This window comes from Oikopleura dioica, chromosome XSR (genome assembly GCF_907165135.1).
Source record: "Oikopleura dioica chromosome XSR, OKI2018_I68_1.0, whole genome shotgun sequence".
NCBI lineage: Eukaryota > Metazoa > Chordata > Appendicularia > Copelata > Oikopleuridae > Oikopleura > Oikopleura dioica.
Window position 1 is genome coordinate 2952556 of NC_137294.1, and position 14703 is coordinate 2967258.

The 14703-nt window shown below is 42.7% G+C and overlaps 6 protein-coding genes across 11 annotated transcripts; 5 read left to right on the forward strand and 1 right to left on the reverse strand.

Annotated features, from left to right (window-relative positions):
• Positions 1-1751: 1751 nt before the first annotated feature.
• On the reverse strand, positions 1752-3147 carry LOC145706452 (PIH1 domain-containing protein 1-like). The gene is made up of 5 exons (XM_081783859.1): positions 2976-3147; positions 2596-2797; positions 2342-2491; positions 2160-2293; positions 1752-2064 (listed from the first exon to the last, which is right to left on the reverse strand). Exons 1-5 carry the CDS (start codon positions 3094-3096, stop codon positions 1829-1831), a joined length of 843 nt encoding a protein of 280 aa, XP_081639985.1. The 5' UTR covers positions 3097-3147; the 3' UTR covers positions 1752-1828.
• Positions 3148-3170: 23 nt separating this feature from the next.
• LOC145708545 (BET1-like protein) lies at positions 3171-4690 on the forward strand. Its single transcript, XM_081786230.1, has 3 exons — positions 3171-3351; positions 4139-4254; positions 4303-4690. The coding sequence occupies exons 1-3, from the start codon at positions 3238-3240 to the stop codon at positions 4388-4390; spliced, it is 318 nt and encodes a 105-aa protein (XP_081642356.1). The 5' UTR covers positions 3171-3237; the 3' UTR covers positions 4391-4690.
• Positions 4691-4719: 29 nt separating this feature from the next.
• LOC145706528 (uncharacterized) lies at positions 4720-6021 on the forward strand. Its single transcript, XM_081783942.1, has 4 exons — positions 4720-4963; positions 5145-5367; positions 5409-5524; positions 5571-6021. The coding sequence occupies exons 1-4, from the start codon at positions 4742-4744 to the stop codon at positions 5886-5888; spliced, it is 879 nt and encodes a 292-aa protein (XP_081640068.1). The 5' UTR covers positions 4720-4741; the 3' UTR covers positions 5889-6021.
• LOC145706529 (proteasome subunit alpha type-5-like) lies at positions 6007-7264 on the forward strand. The gene is made up of 7 exons (XM_081783943.1): positions 6007-6143; positions 6185-6248; positions 6293-6374; positions 6427-6510; positions 6561-6716; positions 6765-6921; positions 6971-7264. Exons 1-7 carry the CDS (start codon positions 6075-6077, stop codon positions 7082-7084), a joined length of 726 nt encoding a protein of 241 aa, XP_081640069.1. The 5' UTR covers positions 6007-6074; the 3' UTR covers positions 7085-7264.
• Positions 7265-7295: 31 nt separating this feature from the next.
• On the forward strand, positions 7296-8618 carry LOC145706530 (ubiquitin thioesterase OTU1-like). The gene is made up of 3 exons (XM_081783944.1): positions 7296-7611; positions 7659-8139; positions 8183-8618. Exons 1-3 carry the CDS (start codon positions 7297-7299, stop codon positions 8311-8313), a joined length of 927 nt encoding a protein of 308 aa, XP_081640070.1. The 5' UTR covers position 7296; the 3' UTR covers positions 8314-8618.
• A 50-nt stretch (positions 8619-8668) lies between these two features.
• On the forward strand, positions 8669-14630 carry LOC145707003 (uncharacterized). Of its 6 annotated transcripts, XM_081784476.1 has the most exons (13): positions 8669-9143; positions 9190-9379; positions 9422-9789; positions 9834-9903; positions 9948-10189; positions 10232-10349; positions 11129-11184; positions 11229-11319; positions 11368-11707; positions 11757-11840; positions 11879-12011; positions 12054-12304; positions 12407-14630. In XM_081784476.1, the coding sequence occupies exons 1-13, from the start codon at positions 8780-8782 to the stop codon at positions 12605-12607; spliced, it is 2508 nt and encodes an 835-aa protein (XP_081640602.1). In that variant the 5' UTR covers positions 8669-8779; the 3' UTR covers positions 12608-14630. The 6 variants fall into 6 exon arrangements, with proteins under 6 accessions (XP_081640602.1, XP_081640603.1, XP_081640598.1 ...); XM_081784477.1 differs by having other exon boundaries at positions 11229-11707; positions 12378-14630; XM_081784472.1 differs by having other exon boundaries at positions 11229-11707.
• Positions 14631-14703: the final 73 nt, after the last annotated feature.

Sequence of the window (14703 nt, forward strand, 5' to 3'; positions counted from 1 at the left end):
TTCGGGAAAAAAAGCGGATTAATTTGATCGTGAGCCGCCCAGACTTTTAACCCGCTTGCGAGATTCGATCATTCTATTCACAAACTAAGAGGATGGCAGCTTATAGAAAGTCCGAAACAGTCGAGAAAACGATCTACGGACCGGCGAAAATCCATGAGAGGACCTAATGTCTTGAGAAAACAGAGAGCGCTCGACATTTCTATCAACAAATCCATGGAGCAGCGGAACTCAGTTAGGAGGCCAAGGAGGAGTTCTTCAACAGTAGAAGGTGTTCTTTATACTGGCATTTGGGAGGAACTCCAAAAAGGGTCAATGACATTGATGACGACGGCGACCTTGACTTCCAAACCTCCGGAGGAGACAGAGAACTGCACCCATTTATTCGACCTGGACTTTGCACAATTATAATAGGCCGGGCGCACGATTTCGAGGAACACTTGAATATCGAATTGGATTTAAAATGCCTATTTTCGTGAGCCTTTTTCAAGGATTGGATTCGATTTAAAATTGCTCTGAGATTCAACGCGTGAATTTACTTTTTGAACCTTTGAGAGCCCTTACACTACTATTGAGCGCATTCGTCCTCTTTAATATTTCAACAGGAGTACTCGGATCGGCCTGCGCGCGGCTAGCGATACCGCTGTCTTGGTGTCAAACTCTAACAGAAAAACAATTTCAGTCAAGTACTCACTAAAGCCGCGATAATAATAAGAGCGATTCTGAGTTTAATTTGTCGGCTAATGAGTCGATCAAGTTCGGAATTTATTTGTTGCTGGTCAGTGGAGCGATTTTTCTAATTGGACTTGGCGTTACGCTTTGGGCCGCAATTTATGTGAGTTGCGGTTGGTTATGAAAAAGATTATATTTTGGCTTAAAGTTGCTGAAAAATTCGACGCTGGTGAGGAAGTCGTTGAAAGAACGTTATCTCGCCAAACTGATGGAGTGCTCCAAAGGTGACAGGCCAAAATCTTATTGGAAAGAGCTCTTGAACTTGGGGTCATTCTAGAGGCAATTTGGGAAAGCGAGACGATAGAAGCAGGCAGTCAGCTAGTTGTGGCGAACCTGAAGCCGGGATTTTGGTGGTGGATCCGAAACATCGACCGCAAAATGATTAATCAAGCAGGCATGTAGCGTGAGGTGTTCTCTTCTTCAGTTGCAACAAACAAGATGTGTTGTCTTTCGATTTAATATTAACGCCAAAAGATGAAAAGATTCAATATCTATTCCAATCTAGTGTATTTGGATATATCGGACGAAGCGAGCCAGCAGCGGGAGATTCAAGTCAGGGAGCTCTACGTCCCGGACGGAAGTCCAAGGCGAAATTCCTTAAAATCCGAGATCTCGAGGCAGAGTTCTGTTACCTCAAGAAATGAAGACAGGGTTTTTAAATAACGATTCGGGCGGAATTTTATCACAACTATCGAACCCCTTTTTAGAAGTTTCTAAAGAAGTAGAAAGCGTGTATTTCAAACTACCCTTCGAGTAAGCCATATTGAATGATTAAACTTAGAATTTCTCAAATTTGCAGGTATCGCCTAAAGCTCGAAGAAATGGTGCGCGCCGTCGCTTTAGATGGAATTGACAGTAACCAGGTGAACGTAGGCCAGTAGTCAGCCCCGCTCAATAATGAATAGACGCAGAGAAGAGCATGTCGGTGTTGGAATGATAAGACCGATTTTGTCTCGACTTTCGACATCGATCAGCTCTACCTTTCAGTTCAGAAGCCAAAATGAAGAGAATTTCAAAGATGATTCAAAAATTGTATATTTCTGTATTGATAAAGATTTACAAAAAAAGAATGAATTTCAATTTCAATTAAAAAACTCGCTCATAGGACAGGCGAAACGATCTGAAGCATTTTGGTTTTGCAGTCGAACGACGCCTTTGAGCGATGATGGTCGATTTGGAGCTCTTGAAGCCACATTTCCAAGAAGTAGAGGCTGGGCGTGGCGACGAGCTTGACGCAGTCTGGATTCACTTGGAGAGTCAGCGCGCTGCTGGAATGTAGTCGGGGCAGTTTCATTGATACTTTGATGTTGTGGCCTTCGCGGCAGACTTCGATGTCTGAATAGTGGCTTTTGAGGACAGATTCTAGCAATGGTCTCTCTCGAGTAGAAGGGAAAGACATTTTGCCATCGAATTTTCTACTTCTCGGTTACCTTCTGGGTATTCTCCTCTGCTCTTAACTTCCTCCATCTTCGGATTCTTCGAGCGTTTTCGAATTCGCTGCAGCGCAGGTTTTCCCATTGCTTTTCGATTCTTCAGCATCACCCAGTTTCTGTCGCAATCGAGCCTAAAAAGAACAATTTACTCAATAATTCCATTCAACAAGAAAACTCACCCATATTTATCCTCGAGTCCTTGGATGGCGACTGAAATTAAGAATCCGATTTGATACGTGGCGTTTTCTTCTTGCAGTCGCAACAGGTAGCCTTTATTTACGACGATGTCGAATACGTCGCACTCATTTCGTTTGTTGTCTTTTTCCACTCTTAAAATTTGTAAGTAAGCTTTTTTTTACTCCTTTCAAAAGCTCTAGCAGCTGGGCTACGCGGCTTTTAATTAAATCTTTTTCTTCACTTTTTAAATCGTCACCTCTTTTCTCCAAGGGAAATGGGAACTCGGTAAGTGACCGTCAGATTGTCCCTTTCAGCTTCTTCCACTCGTCGCTGGAGTTCCGTTTCGGTGATTGGCGGCGGACTGGGAACGGCATCGTCGTAGCAAATGTTCAGAAACACTTTTGTTGCGTCAGGCTTTAGGTGCTTCGTCTTGATGCAGAATAGAGGCGTCGGAGTTACTATATTTTTAAAATTAATTTATATTTCGAAAGTTACTACCGATGGTTTTTGCTCTTATACCAAGAAGCGCCACCACTATGAGTCTCGAGACATTCGATTGGCTACACCAAAAAACGCTTCATTTTTAAATTTCGGGGTAAAAATCAAAACCATCGGTATTTTGTCAGATTGACTCACTTTCTGAGTATTCCTCTTGTTGCTTTTTCGTAAAGTTGAGTTTCTTTTCGAAATCGGACATTTCCACCTCGTGCATTTCATTTTGCTGCGTCCTCTCGCCGATTTTGTACAGCTCCTCCATCCTCTTTCCAGTCGCCCTTGATCTCTGAAGCCTGGGGCTGTGCGCGCGCGCTGATTGGCCGCTCGTCTCGTCTTCGGAAAAGAAAAAGGAAAGTCCTGAAGAGGAAGAGGAGCAACGCTAGAAATAGCCGCAGCAGAAAAGATGTCACGTAACGGAGGCGTGAACGAACGATTGCTCGAATCGGAGAACAACAAATTATCCGATCAGCTGGCGCGCAAGATCTCAACCCTCAAACAAATCTCAATAGACATGAAGGTATCCGAAATCGCAAAAAGAGATCGGTCTCGTAAAAATTTTCATATAAAAACTGGTCCAGCATTTCCATTTTTCGCCTGTTAGAGTCAAAATTTTGGTTCAAAAGTGCACTCTTTTCCGACAAATTTCGTTGAAAAACGATAATATTCGGCTAGTTAAGGGGGAGGTCGACGAGAATCGGGATTTTTTCAACCAAAATTCCGGAAAAACTAGCTTTGAATGAAAAATTCTGATTGTTCAGGTGAGTAGAAAAGGGTTTGAAAAATACAGCGGCGAAAACTAGAAAAAATTTTGTCCAGAAAAAATGGGCGTAATCGTGTCTCAAAGTGGACCCCAAATCGCAATTTTGGCAATTTTGCGATTTTATCGCTATTTTTTTTATGCCACATTTGGTAATGAAGTGCACGAAATTCCTGCAAAAACTCGTGAAACTCGTTGCCGCTGTCTTCTAAATACCCTTCTGTTCTCACCTGATAAGTCAAAATATGTTTACAGAATCGGGTTTTTCGGGAAAATTGGTTTAAAAATTCCGATTCTTGTCGACCCGCCCCTTAAAAGAAAACCTAGGTCAGGGTCTGGGAACTATGCGGCCTTCCGCTGGAGATTTTTCAGGTCCTGACTCAGGTTTTCTACACAGGTTGCCGAACCCAGATCAGTAAAGTTACTGCTTCTAGATTTCCTCGCCGGAAATTTGTTATTATAGCTGTTATATAAAGACCTAATTTATGTTAAAAAGATGATAAATTTTTCTTTTTCAATGGATGAATTCTAAATATCTTAAAATCAGAACGACGTTGATGGCGACCTGAAGTACTTGGACAACATGGGATCCGATTTAGGAAGTCTTGTCGATCGACTGCTTCCAGGAACATCGAAACGCTTCTCAAAAATGATGGATACTCGGTACAACAAATTAATCGTCTTTATAAAAATTAAAAATCGCTTTTTTAGTGGAAACAAGAAAATAATGTGCTACACAGTCGGCTTTCTCGTCTTTGGCTTCGTGCTTTTGCACTATTTGATATCCTACAGGACATAGATTATTTCCAGCCCCTTGGAAATCGACACTACTGGAACTTACAGTTCGTTCTGTTTAATTAATTACATCTCTACTTTTGAATTCTTGTTCAACGGAAAGAAAGAAGACTCAACATTTTCAACCCCGTTTTTCGTGTTTCTCAGCATTGTGCAATATTTTCAACCTTTCAAGCAGCGTTTTATTTCATAAAATCCTCCTCTTTCTCTTTTTCTCGGATCCTCTTTTTCCGACTTTCGTTTATACTTATTTACCTGCTATTTTCTGGCTTTACTTAAAATATTCTTAATCTTTACATTATGATTATTAACCATTTTCGATCTTTTAGGAGTGTAAGCTTGAGAAAAAGCGAGGATGCAGTGCAACTTGAAAATGATCGACCCAAGTGGCAAAGGACTTTGCGACTGCGAACGCCCAGCGAATTCCCGAAAGTCCATCAAGTTCCAAGTCGTCGTCAAGACAATCTGCCCGCTTCATCCAGAGACGCTATATTTCATCCAACGCGCCTCAATGATGCGAGTGCCAATCGAGCTCATTCCTTACAATCACAGAGAAATCTCCCTCTTCAACAGTAGGGTAAAAACTGGGTCGCTAACCTGTGTAGAAAACCTGAGTCAGAGTCTGGAAGATCTACAAGTCGGCTTTTCTAAAATCGAAGCCGCAGAGCGGCTTCGCTGAAAACGCCGTAGGAAAAGCCCTACAAGGGATCCCTACTTCCTAGAAACTACCATCAATGCCAGTCTACAATAACTTTCAGAAAATGGCTGCGTGCGTGAATGTAACAGACCATCCGGTGATAAGACGAGCACTGAATGATTTGGGCGACTACTCGGCGGGCGAATGCGCTAGAAACAAGCTCTTAGCGCGACAGCTGCTCGCTGAAAATTTGCGAAGATACGTGCTCTTCTCCCTTCATAACGGAAAACTAGAAAAGCACTGGCGAGCGCAGTTGGAAACTTTTCTCAGAATGGGTCCAAAAGGTATCTTTTTCGTATTCTGCTTAGCTAAGTTCTTTATTCAGTCAAATTATTTGACTACTCTCGCGACGGGGTGATCGCCTTCCATTGGAGCTCACAGCCAAGAGAACGCTTGGAGAAAAACGCATTCGAGGATTTGGCAGCGCTCGAACGACTCAAGGTAAGATTTATTAGCGAAATACAGGTAAATAGTTATTGAATTCTAGCGCTACGAATACTTCGGCGGGGACGAGCCCGATGTAATCGACTGCGAAATTGCAGCAACCCTTCTTTGGTTGGCGCACGAGAAAGACACGCGCATCTCAAAAGCGCTCCGAAATTCGCGAATGTGGTGCCAGTACTTGCGACGAATGGAGAAGATTTTAACCCAAGCCAATACCAACTGCCAAAACCTAAGCCTTCGCCTCATTCATTGCAGTGCTGGCAGCCTCTTTGAAATCGCCATCAAATACACTCCCACCGCCTTTATCCTCAGCGGACTTGCAATCGCGCTGATTGCTTGCTTCAGAGGAGCCAAACTGTAACTGTTGCAGTGTTGAAATTCATCCTCAAGCAGCTTTAGTCAAGCTTATATTTTATCTATTTATTTATTCACCAAAGTCTATCTCTCATTTTTTTACCTGAAAGCCAACAAGGACTCAAACTATTTTCATAATAACTCCGATTTTCGGTATTTTGTTTTTAGATAGAAAAAAGAGCGTTTTGTAAAGATGTTTATGACAAGGTCAGAATACGATCGAAGCGTTAATTCCTTCAGTCCTGAAGGCCGTCTTTTCCAGGTTAACAATCCTTTTCATTTAAAATCGTAAAATGATTTCAGGTCGAGTATGCGATCGAAGCTATCAAACTGGGATCCACTGCTATCGGCATCCATACTAAAGAAGGTAGTAACGAGTTCTCGAGTTCTCGTAAGAAAGTCGTCTTTTAGGTTGCGTTCTCGCCGTTGAAAAAAGAATTACTTCGCCTTTAATCGTCCCTACTTCTATTGAAAAGATCTTCGAAGTCGACAAGTATGATGAAAAAAACGCAATTCAACAACTTTATTAACTTCATCTTGTTTAGGCACGTTGGCTGTGCCATGTCTGGTCTTATCGCCGATGCCAGAACCATGATCGATCGAGCACGAGTTGAAGCCCAGAACCACTGGTAAAAAACCGAGAATAAAACAAATACTTTATGCAATCTTAATGACTAAGGTTCACATTCAACGAGCAAATGAAGGTCGAATCTATCACTTCAGCGGTCTCCTCGCTGGCCCTCGCTTTTGGAGAAGGCTCTTCGTCAGAGAAAACCATGTCCCGTCCATTTGGTGTTGCTCTTCTCTTCGCCGGCGTCGATAAGAACGGGCCAAGGTAGTGACAGTTTTTCGAACAAAGAAACAAATCAGTTCCCTTCTTCAGCCTTTACACTCTCGATCCGTCCGGAACGTATGTTCGCTGTGACGCAAAAGCCATCGGCAGCGGCGCCGAAGGAGCCCAAACATCCCTCGGCGAGTTTTATCACAAGGACATCACCTTGAAAGAAGCCACTAAACACGCGCTCACCATTCTCAAGCAGGCAAGGACGCAACTCTTGCTCTAATCTCTTTAATCTTTTTTCTGTTTAGGTGATGGAGGAGAAGCTTACTGCCAAAAATATCGAGCTCGCCCTTGTAACCGCCGAAGACGGATTCAAAATTCTAAAAGAAGACGAAGTCAAAGCTGCTGTCGAGGAAGTTTAACACGAAATTTAATATCAAAATATGCTATATAAAAATTTGCAATTTTCAATTCCCTTTCCCTTTTTATTTTCTGCCGAGTTCTGACTAGTTCAACAAAAACTCTTCAAGATCGTCGCTAGTGATACATGTAATAGATACAGACACGTTTTGTTCAAAGAAAGAAAACATACAAAATACATAGACTCATATTGTTTTTTCGTGATTTAGATGAAATGACAGCTTTACGATTGAATTGCCGCTGGAGCGGCGGAAGACAGAATCTCGAAGGGATAACTGCAGAGACTACCCTTGAGGATCTCATCGCTCAGATATGGTCTCTGTCGGGAGTCGAGCCTTCCGACCAGATCCTTCGTTCTGGCTACCCTCCTACCCTAATTGACATGCAAGATCTCTCCGTCAGTTTGTCGACAGCTGGTATCACCAATGGCTCCCTGATTGCCGTAGAAACTAAATCCAAAAAAGAGTTCCAAACTGACGAAACTCCAATAGTAGATCTAACCAAAGCAGAAACTGCTTCCCAATCGAAGGTTAGTTGACGAATGCTGAAGAAATTTTGGCAAGATTGATCGATTAGAAAAGTTCAGGGATGCGGCGATTCGACGTTCCAGGCGACAATCACTGCTTGTTCTATTCGATTTACTTCTTGATGAACGAGGGCGTGCTCGAAAAGTCAAAGGCGCGGCAGCTGCGCGCTACCGTCGGCCAATACGTGATGCAGCCTTCAAGCAGCTTCACCGAGCTGGTACTTGGGAAGCCGCAGGACGACTACGCCGCGTGGATTCAATCCAACAACAGCTGGGGCGGAGCAGTCGAAGTGAAAATATTCAGCAATCTTTATCGCGTCGAAATTCACGCGGTCGACATTATGACCGGCCGAATCGACAAGTACAACGGTGGTAAATATCAACAGAAGATTTTCTTGCTGTACGATGGAATCCACTACGACCCGCTTTACTGGGAGTTTGAAGAGCAAGGATTGCCAAAGCAAACTGCCTTTCAATCAGATGACATGACCTCAGAACTTGGCGCTGTTGAAATCGCCAGAGTTCTTCAAGGTAACTTTCTAGTCCCTTTTTGCTTGATGATGATCGTTTTTAGCTGCTCGACAATACACCGATGTTTCAAAGTTCAGCATAAAATGCGAAGTCTGCGCGAAATATCTCGAGGGCGACAGAGAAGCCGCTTTACATGTTCAAGAAACTGGTCACATGCAATTCGTGGAAATTTGATGCTTTCTCTCTTGAATTAATTGATAATACTCTATCCATTTTCCCTCCTTTCTTTTTCAAATAAAAGTCCATTTTTTCAAAAATGAATAGTCTCCAACATCGGCAAATAAACATGTATTAAAATCACATCACCAAAAATGATTGAATCAAATTAGTTTTTCTCCATTCGTCTCATAAGCACAAAGAAGTCACCTTCTAAATCTACGGATAAACAGTAGAAAACAGTTAACAAATATTTGTCTGTTTCTGTCCTTCTTCTACACGGCTATAATTATACTCAACAAGCAAAAAAGCCCATAATTTGTAAAAGCGTCTTTGAAGTTTGGTAAAATGCAAAATTATTTTTTATAGAAGCTGTCTCGAGTCGGTGGACTCGTGTTTCCTGTGTGGCAAATTGACGGAATCGGTAGCATCTAATTCAAATTCGAAAATTGGCTCCACAATTCGAGAAGAGAGGAACTAGCTCATGCAGTTCGATGGGGAGGCGCATCATCATCCGCAGCACCACCACGCCCACGCTACGGCAGCTCACCATATGAACCCGCACATGAGCAACGATGCGATATACGACCGCTTCCGCAAGTTAGGCAATTGGGAGCGGATAGACTTCATGTGCGGCCTGCTCGATCTGTGTCACCCCTTCGAGGTGCGTTATCTCGGCACGTTTATCGAAGAACTGCGTAGAAAAGACTACGACACGCTGAAAAAGTACGAAGATAAGGCAAACACGGGGGACAACCCGCCCAAGGACTTTCTCAATCTCGAGGATAAATCTGTTCGTGCTAACTTGGTCATTTCCCTCACTTTATTATCCTCAAAAAACGAGAAAGGTAAGTTAGAACCACTAACGAGCAGTTTGTTTCATCTCAATCTCAGTCGCTTCGGTTATATTCACTATCCTGCACAATTTCATGGAATCATACATTACCCACTACCACAAAGACGGAGCCGCCCTTCAAGAGTACCTTCTCCTGCTGATTCTAGCTGTTTCCCATCCCGCCTTCACTATTGAGCAAAAACAGTGCCTAAGGAGGCATATAGACAATTTAAGATCGAACGACTCAAAGTAAGCTCATCTCTATCTCCCTAAATCTAACCAGCTGTTCAGTTTTTATCCTTTCCCGAGAGCGTTGAATGCGCAACAGAACGCGGTGGATAGCATTCACCGTCAGCGATTCAACGACACTAAAGATAATTGCCACGCTACTGCTGCCAAGCTCAGCGAGATAACACTGAGAGTGTCCGACTGCGCGAAGAGGCTGCAGGATGGAAGACAAGAGCCACTGATGGAGGACGAGATTATCCTACATATAGACGTCACCTGGAGTGATAACCGAAAGAATGAAGTCCTCAGGAGTCTAAACGAAGTTTCCATACTCGAACGAGATATGAGACACGAACTTCTGGGAATGGAAGATATGCAAGGCATGAAGGAACTCTCTGCTGAGCTGCAGCAGACCTTTTCAGTTTTTAGAGGTTTGATCTTGTACCTTTTGCCCTTGTTACCATCCTCGTTTTAGATATTATTCCATCACAGTTCAAAAATGATCCGCCGGCGGACGTTAAAAGCGCGCTGCATAAATTTATCAAGTAAGCTAGCGATGCAGCTTTTCAAAGAAGCTAACGACTTCTAGTGATTTAACAAAACTGCCTCGCGAAGTCTTGGACCAAATGTACATGCGTCGTTTCTTGGGGCGGATGGATTCGCGGACTGAGCAACAGAGTCGTGGTATACAAAATCGAGTGCCAGTGCCGCGAGAGACGGGTGATATCATTGAGGAGCTATCGTCAAATCCTTCGCATCAAACCGAAGAAAGCCAAGTCTACTGGTGGCTCAAGTTTCACAATATGGACAAATACTTCACATACTTTAAAGGTGCTTGTGGCTTGTTTATTGGTCTTAACACGCAAGGTTCAGATATGAAGCTGAATGACTTAGTGACGAATCCAACGGAAGCGTTCCGAAGAAAGAATCGGCAAGAGATGCCAGAGTGGATCAGAACTCGCGTTAAAAACATTATTGCACATACAACTAGGTAAATACAAGCATTTGACAAAGAAGTGGGCCAATGAGTGTGTGAAGAAACATTACCGAACGTGGATTTTGAGCTAACCCGGGACGCTTTTCTCTGATCGTCTTTTATAAAAGTGTAGATTGCTGATTTTCAATTGAGAGTGCAATGTGTGATTTATTCGCTATTTTTATTTATAAACGCTGCACCCGGCCAGGCCATTTAGCTATGCGTTATCCACCCCCATTCATCATCCTCCGAGCCTGCCTGTCTTCTATCAGCCTCCAGGAATGACTTCAAAGGCGTTTTATCGATATTTTGCGTTGTAGGCAGAGAGAAACAAATCAAGCCTCTTTGTTTAACGGAAAATGAAGTCCTTTGCGCAGCGTTTGATCAGATCGTCCATCCTCAAATTGCCGAGATATCGATGGGTACTCTCAAATGGGTGCTCGAATAGAAAGTTTTTATAAAGTGTTTATTTTACTTCTTGCATGACGATTTTTGCACCATTAACCCAGTCCTGAACGGTCTTTCCGGCCGATCTGTATGGCTCCGCCACGTTTAAATCACAATCAGCCAAGAGAGTCCACTAGGGAGTCCTCGCCAAATTTGGAATGGCTCAAGGAGCAATTGGACATATTTGCGCCGGACGACGAGGAAGTTCACCGTCCCATCGAGAGGATAAATCCCGATTTAGTGCGGGTTGACTTGCCCAAAATTGACTCGCGGGAGGAAATACTCACACACTCATTGAACCTGACTTTTGGTTCATTACCAAAATTTGATCACAATTTTACTCAAAGGACGACGAGTTCGAGAACGCCTCAATCACCCGACCCTGACGATCTAATCTCTCATCGTAAGATCTCATTCAAAAAAATATATATTGAGTGCCTTGTTTAGATTCGGATGACGAGTATCAGAATGACCGTAGAAATCACAAGGACAACTTGTTGTCGCACTCGACATCAGCTCCCAACATCGGAAACTACAGGTTACATTTGGGTTTCTGGAGTGAGAGATCTAATCCAACTACCCCCAGGAGTCGACAAGGCGAAGATTCCTCGGATGAGTCTAGATCGACTTCGCAACAGGACTCGCGCCCGTCGAGCTCCCGTGACCAGGACGGTCGAAGAGTCGTCGAAGACGCCGCTCGCCAAATGCCCATGATGAACGGGCCTCATCCAATGTACAATCCTCTTCATAATCAGCAAAGAAACGTTTCCAACGCTGTCCAGCAGCAGCCTCAACAGCAATCCCAACAAGCACAACAGCAGCAACAAGCTCAGCAATCCCAACAAGCTCAGCAAGCTCAGCAACAACAAGCTCAACAGCAGCAGGTAGCCCAGCAGCAACAGGCTCAGCAACATCAACAAATGATGGTAAGAAATCTCGAAAGCCTGTCTTTATCACTAATGATGTTTATTTTAGATGGTCCAGAATCAGCAAACTCTAACAGCTTTCCAGCAGGCTCAAGCTCAGGCAGAAGCTGAACGCCACAAGATGAGCGTAAGGGTAATTACCATCAGTCCAGTCTTTTAACTGAAATGTAGCAGATGAACCACGCAAGTGATCAAAGTCGGCAAATACCAATCTCCTTCCCGAACGTAGCTGGACAACCTGGAATCCCAATGCTTCCTCCACCACTTGTGGGCGGCCACCGCCCTCAGCACATGACAATAAACGGTAGCGTTTATTGTCAATAAGCCCGTCTAAATGGAGGTTTAGGTTATCCTATGTACGCGATCAATCCTGACGGGCCGAATCTGCCACAGGTGCTCCAGCACCAATTGCAGCAACAAATGCAGCAAATCAGCATTGACCAGCGGAACCACCCAGGCAACTTCCCAATGCCTTTCCCGCAAATGCCGATGCCGAACTACACACATAACTTGCAGCATCCGCCTACTTCTCAGCCCCAATCGCAACACATGAGACATCCCTTCTCGGACCCAAGGCATCAGAACAACAGAATTAAGGTACCAAAGTATCCGAACTATTTGGACTGTTGATTAACGCTATTCACGTTATATTTATTCAATTGATTCCAAGGCAAAATATAAATCAACTTCCCCGTTAAGCACCAAGGAGGAGGGAAGAAGTCGTCGTGCTATCGATGCGGCGGGCAAGGACACCAGGCGCAAGACTGTACCGAACAAGTAAGACCCCAAGCCGGGCCCGAGGAAACCGATTACGGACTCAAATTCTCTGCCCAAAACCCCAATCAGAACCCTCTTGACCGCGTTGAATCTCAGAACCAGCGCAAACAGGTTGAAAATTGATAAGCCTGGTCGTTGATCGAAAGAAAAATACTGAATCCAACCATGCCCGATCACCAACTCACAATGTTATGTAACCAAAAAAGAACAAAAAAATGAAAAAAAATCTGCTAAAATCGAGAAAAAAAAGCGAAAATCACTACTGCCACTTTTATTCACAACCGAGTTATTAGCGCCATCGAACTGTGGCACATCATTAGGTTAAGTCGGCCTGGACGATTCTCCAGGCTGTGTATTCTTGTCGAAAGTATTCGAGATTTGCTTCTATTGAAGGACTACGTTAATTTGCTCAATGATGTTACAGCTTATCGGCAACGATAGTGAATTTCTCCTCCCCATTTACCTGAACTCCTTTTCCCTCTTTTACTCCTTTAGTTTTTATTCAACTGTCCTGAATGTTCATCCAGCAACGTTATGATCAATTTTATGCTCTCCTTTATTCAACTTCTCATTTGTCCTGCTCCGCCCCCATTCCGCCTTCCATAGCGATGTGCTATCCAAGGCGCCTCTCGGAAATCGTTATTACTGTCTCGTGATGAATCTATTCCGACAAGCGCGAAATATATGAATGATTGGAGTCATTCACCAGCGCCCTCGGTACTCTTCCTTGCTATCAACTTGAAATCCGAAGCTAGCTTTCTATAATTCAAATTAACTCCCCGATTCCCGAACTTGTAATTTATGCATCAATCTCTTCTGACGCTGACCAGTTTTATCATCGTATTTGCCGTCGGTTCTAAGTGATGAAACGTATTTTCACATTTTCCCAAGTTTCCAAAGTGTCCAAAAGTTCACACTTGCATTTCTTTTTTTACAAATTGAAACTGACTAAAAATATAATAATCAAATAGCGCATATCTGGTTAAAATGTAAAAAAAACGAAACTGAATTAAAGTCATCTGTTTTCGAGAAAAAGTGGGAAACCCAAAATTTTGAAAGCCACAAAAAAAGATGAAAAAGAGTTTCAGGAAAAAGGCTTTTCCCCGGAACTGGGGCGACTGGATGATTTTCTGAAAGGAAAAAATATGGAATAATGAATGATGTGTTTTCAAGCAGATGCGTGCTCTATTACCCTTTTTATGTTATCCTGTAAATAATTAATATATTTTATTATTATTATTATGTTGATGCCGATTTTAAAAGTGGCACAAGTCGCGTTATTATTCTTTAACTCTTCGGAAATACCCTTTTCGAGCAAGTGCACTCCTGAATCCTAATTTTCGCTACTTTTGCTAAAAACGAAGAAATAAGAAAAAAAGAACAAGTCGGAATTCGTGAGCCAGGAAGTTGCCATTTCATGTTTTCGAGTTCTAGCGCAGGGCTCGGCAATCTGATCTGACTCAGGACCTGTTTCATGAGTTTTTGCACGTTTCCTGAGTGCCTGATGAAAATAGACCCTATTTTTGAGCTAGATCTAAGTCCTGAGTAAAATTCCAAGTCAGATTACTCTGACCTGAGTTCTGAGTCAGGTTGCCGAGCCCAGATTCCGACTTGCGAAGTTCATTTTCTGGATTCACTAGTTTTGCCAATGTCATGTATTTCCCAATTTTTTGTTAATATTTTCGACATGTATTTTCTATTATACAAAGTTTAACAAAAATGTAAAAAAACTTCAAAAAAATAAAAAAGTGAAAACGCTCAACGCGGTGAACAAAATTCAAAACGTAAATTACTCTAGTACTGTTGATTGCAACTTACACGTTACAGTATTTGTCCAGTTCGAACTTCGAATTTATAATTTTACGATTCTTCATGCTTCTCCGATGCACGCTAAAAATTAGGCCTGTGCCAGATCCTCTTTACTGTGATTCTTCTTTAAGCAAATGAAATACATTACAAACGTCCCTGACTTTTAGCGTGTGTGTCTTTTAATCCTTTCAATGCCCTGTAGCAACAGCCTTGCTGCTTAATTATTATCTTAAAAATGATCTTTTAAAAAGCGCCAGTCCATTTCTCCGCGACTCGGCAAAGCTACAAATTATAAAAATTACAAAACTTCTGAAAATCCCAAAAAAATTACAAAATAAATAAAATAAAGTAAAAATCTTCAAAACAACAAAAACTTCCTTTTCGCTGTATTTCCAGTAAATTGCTTCAGA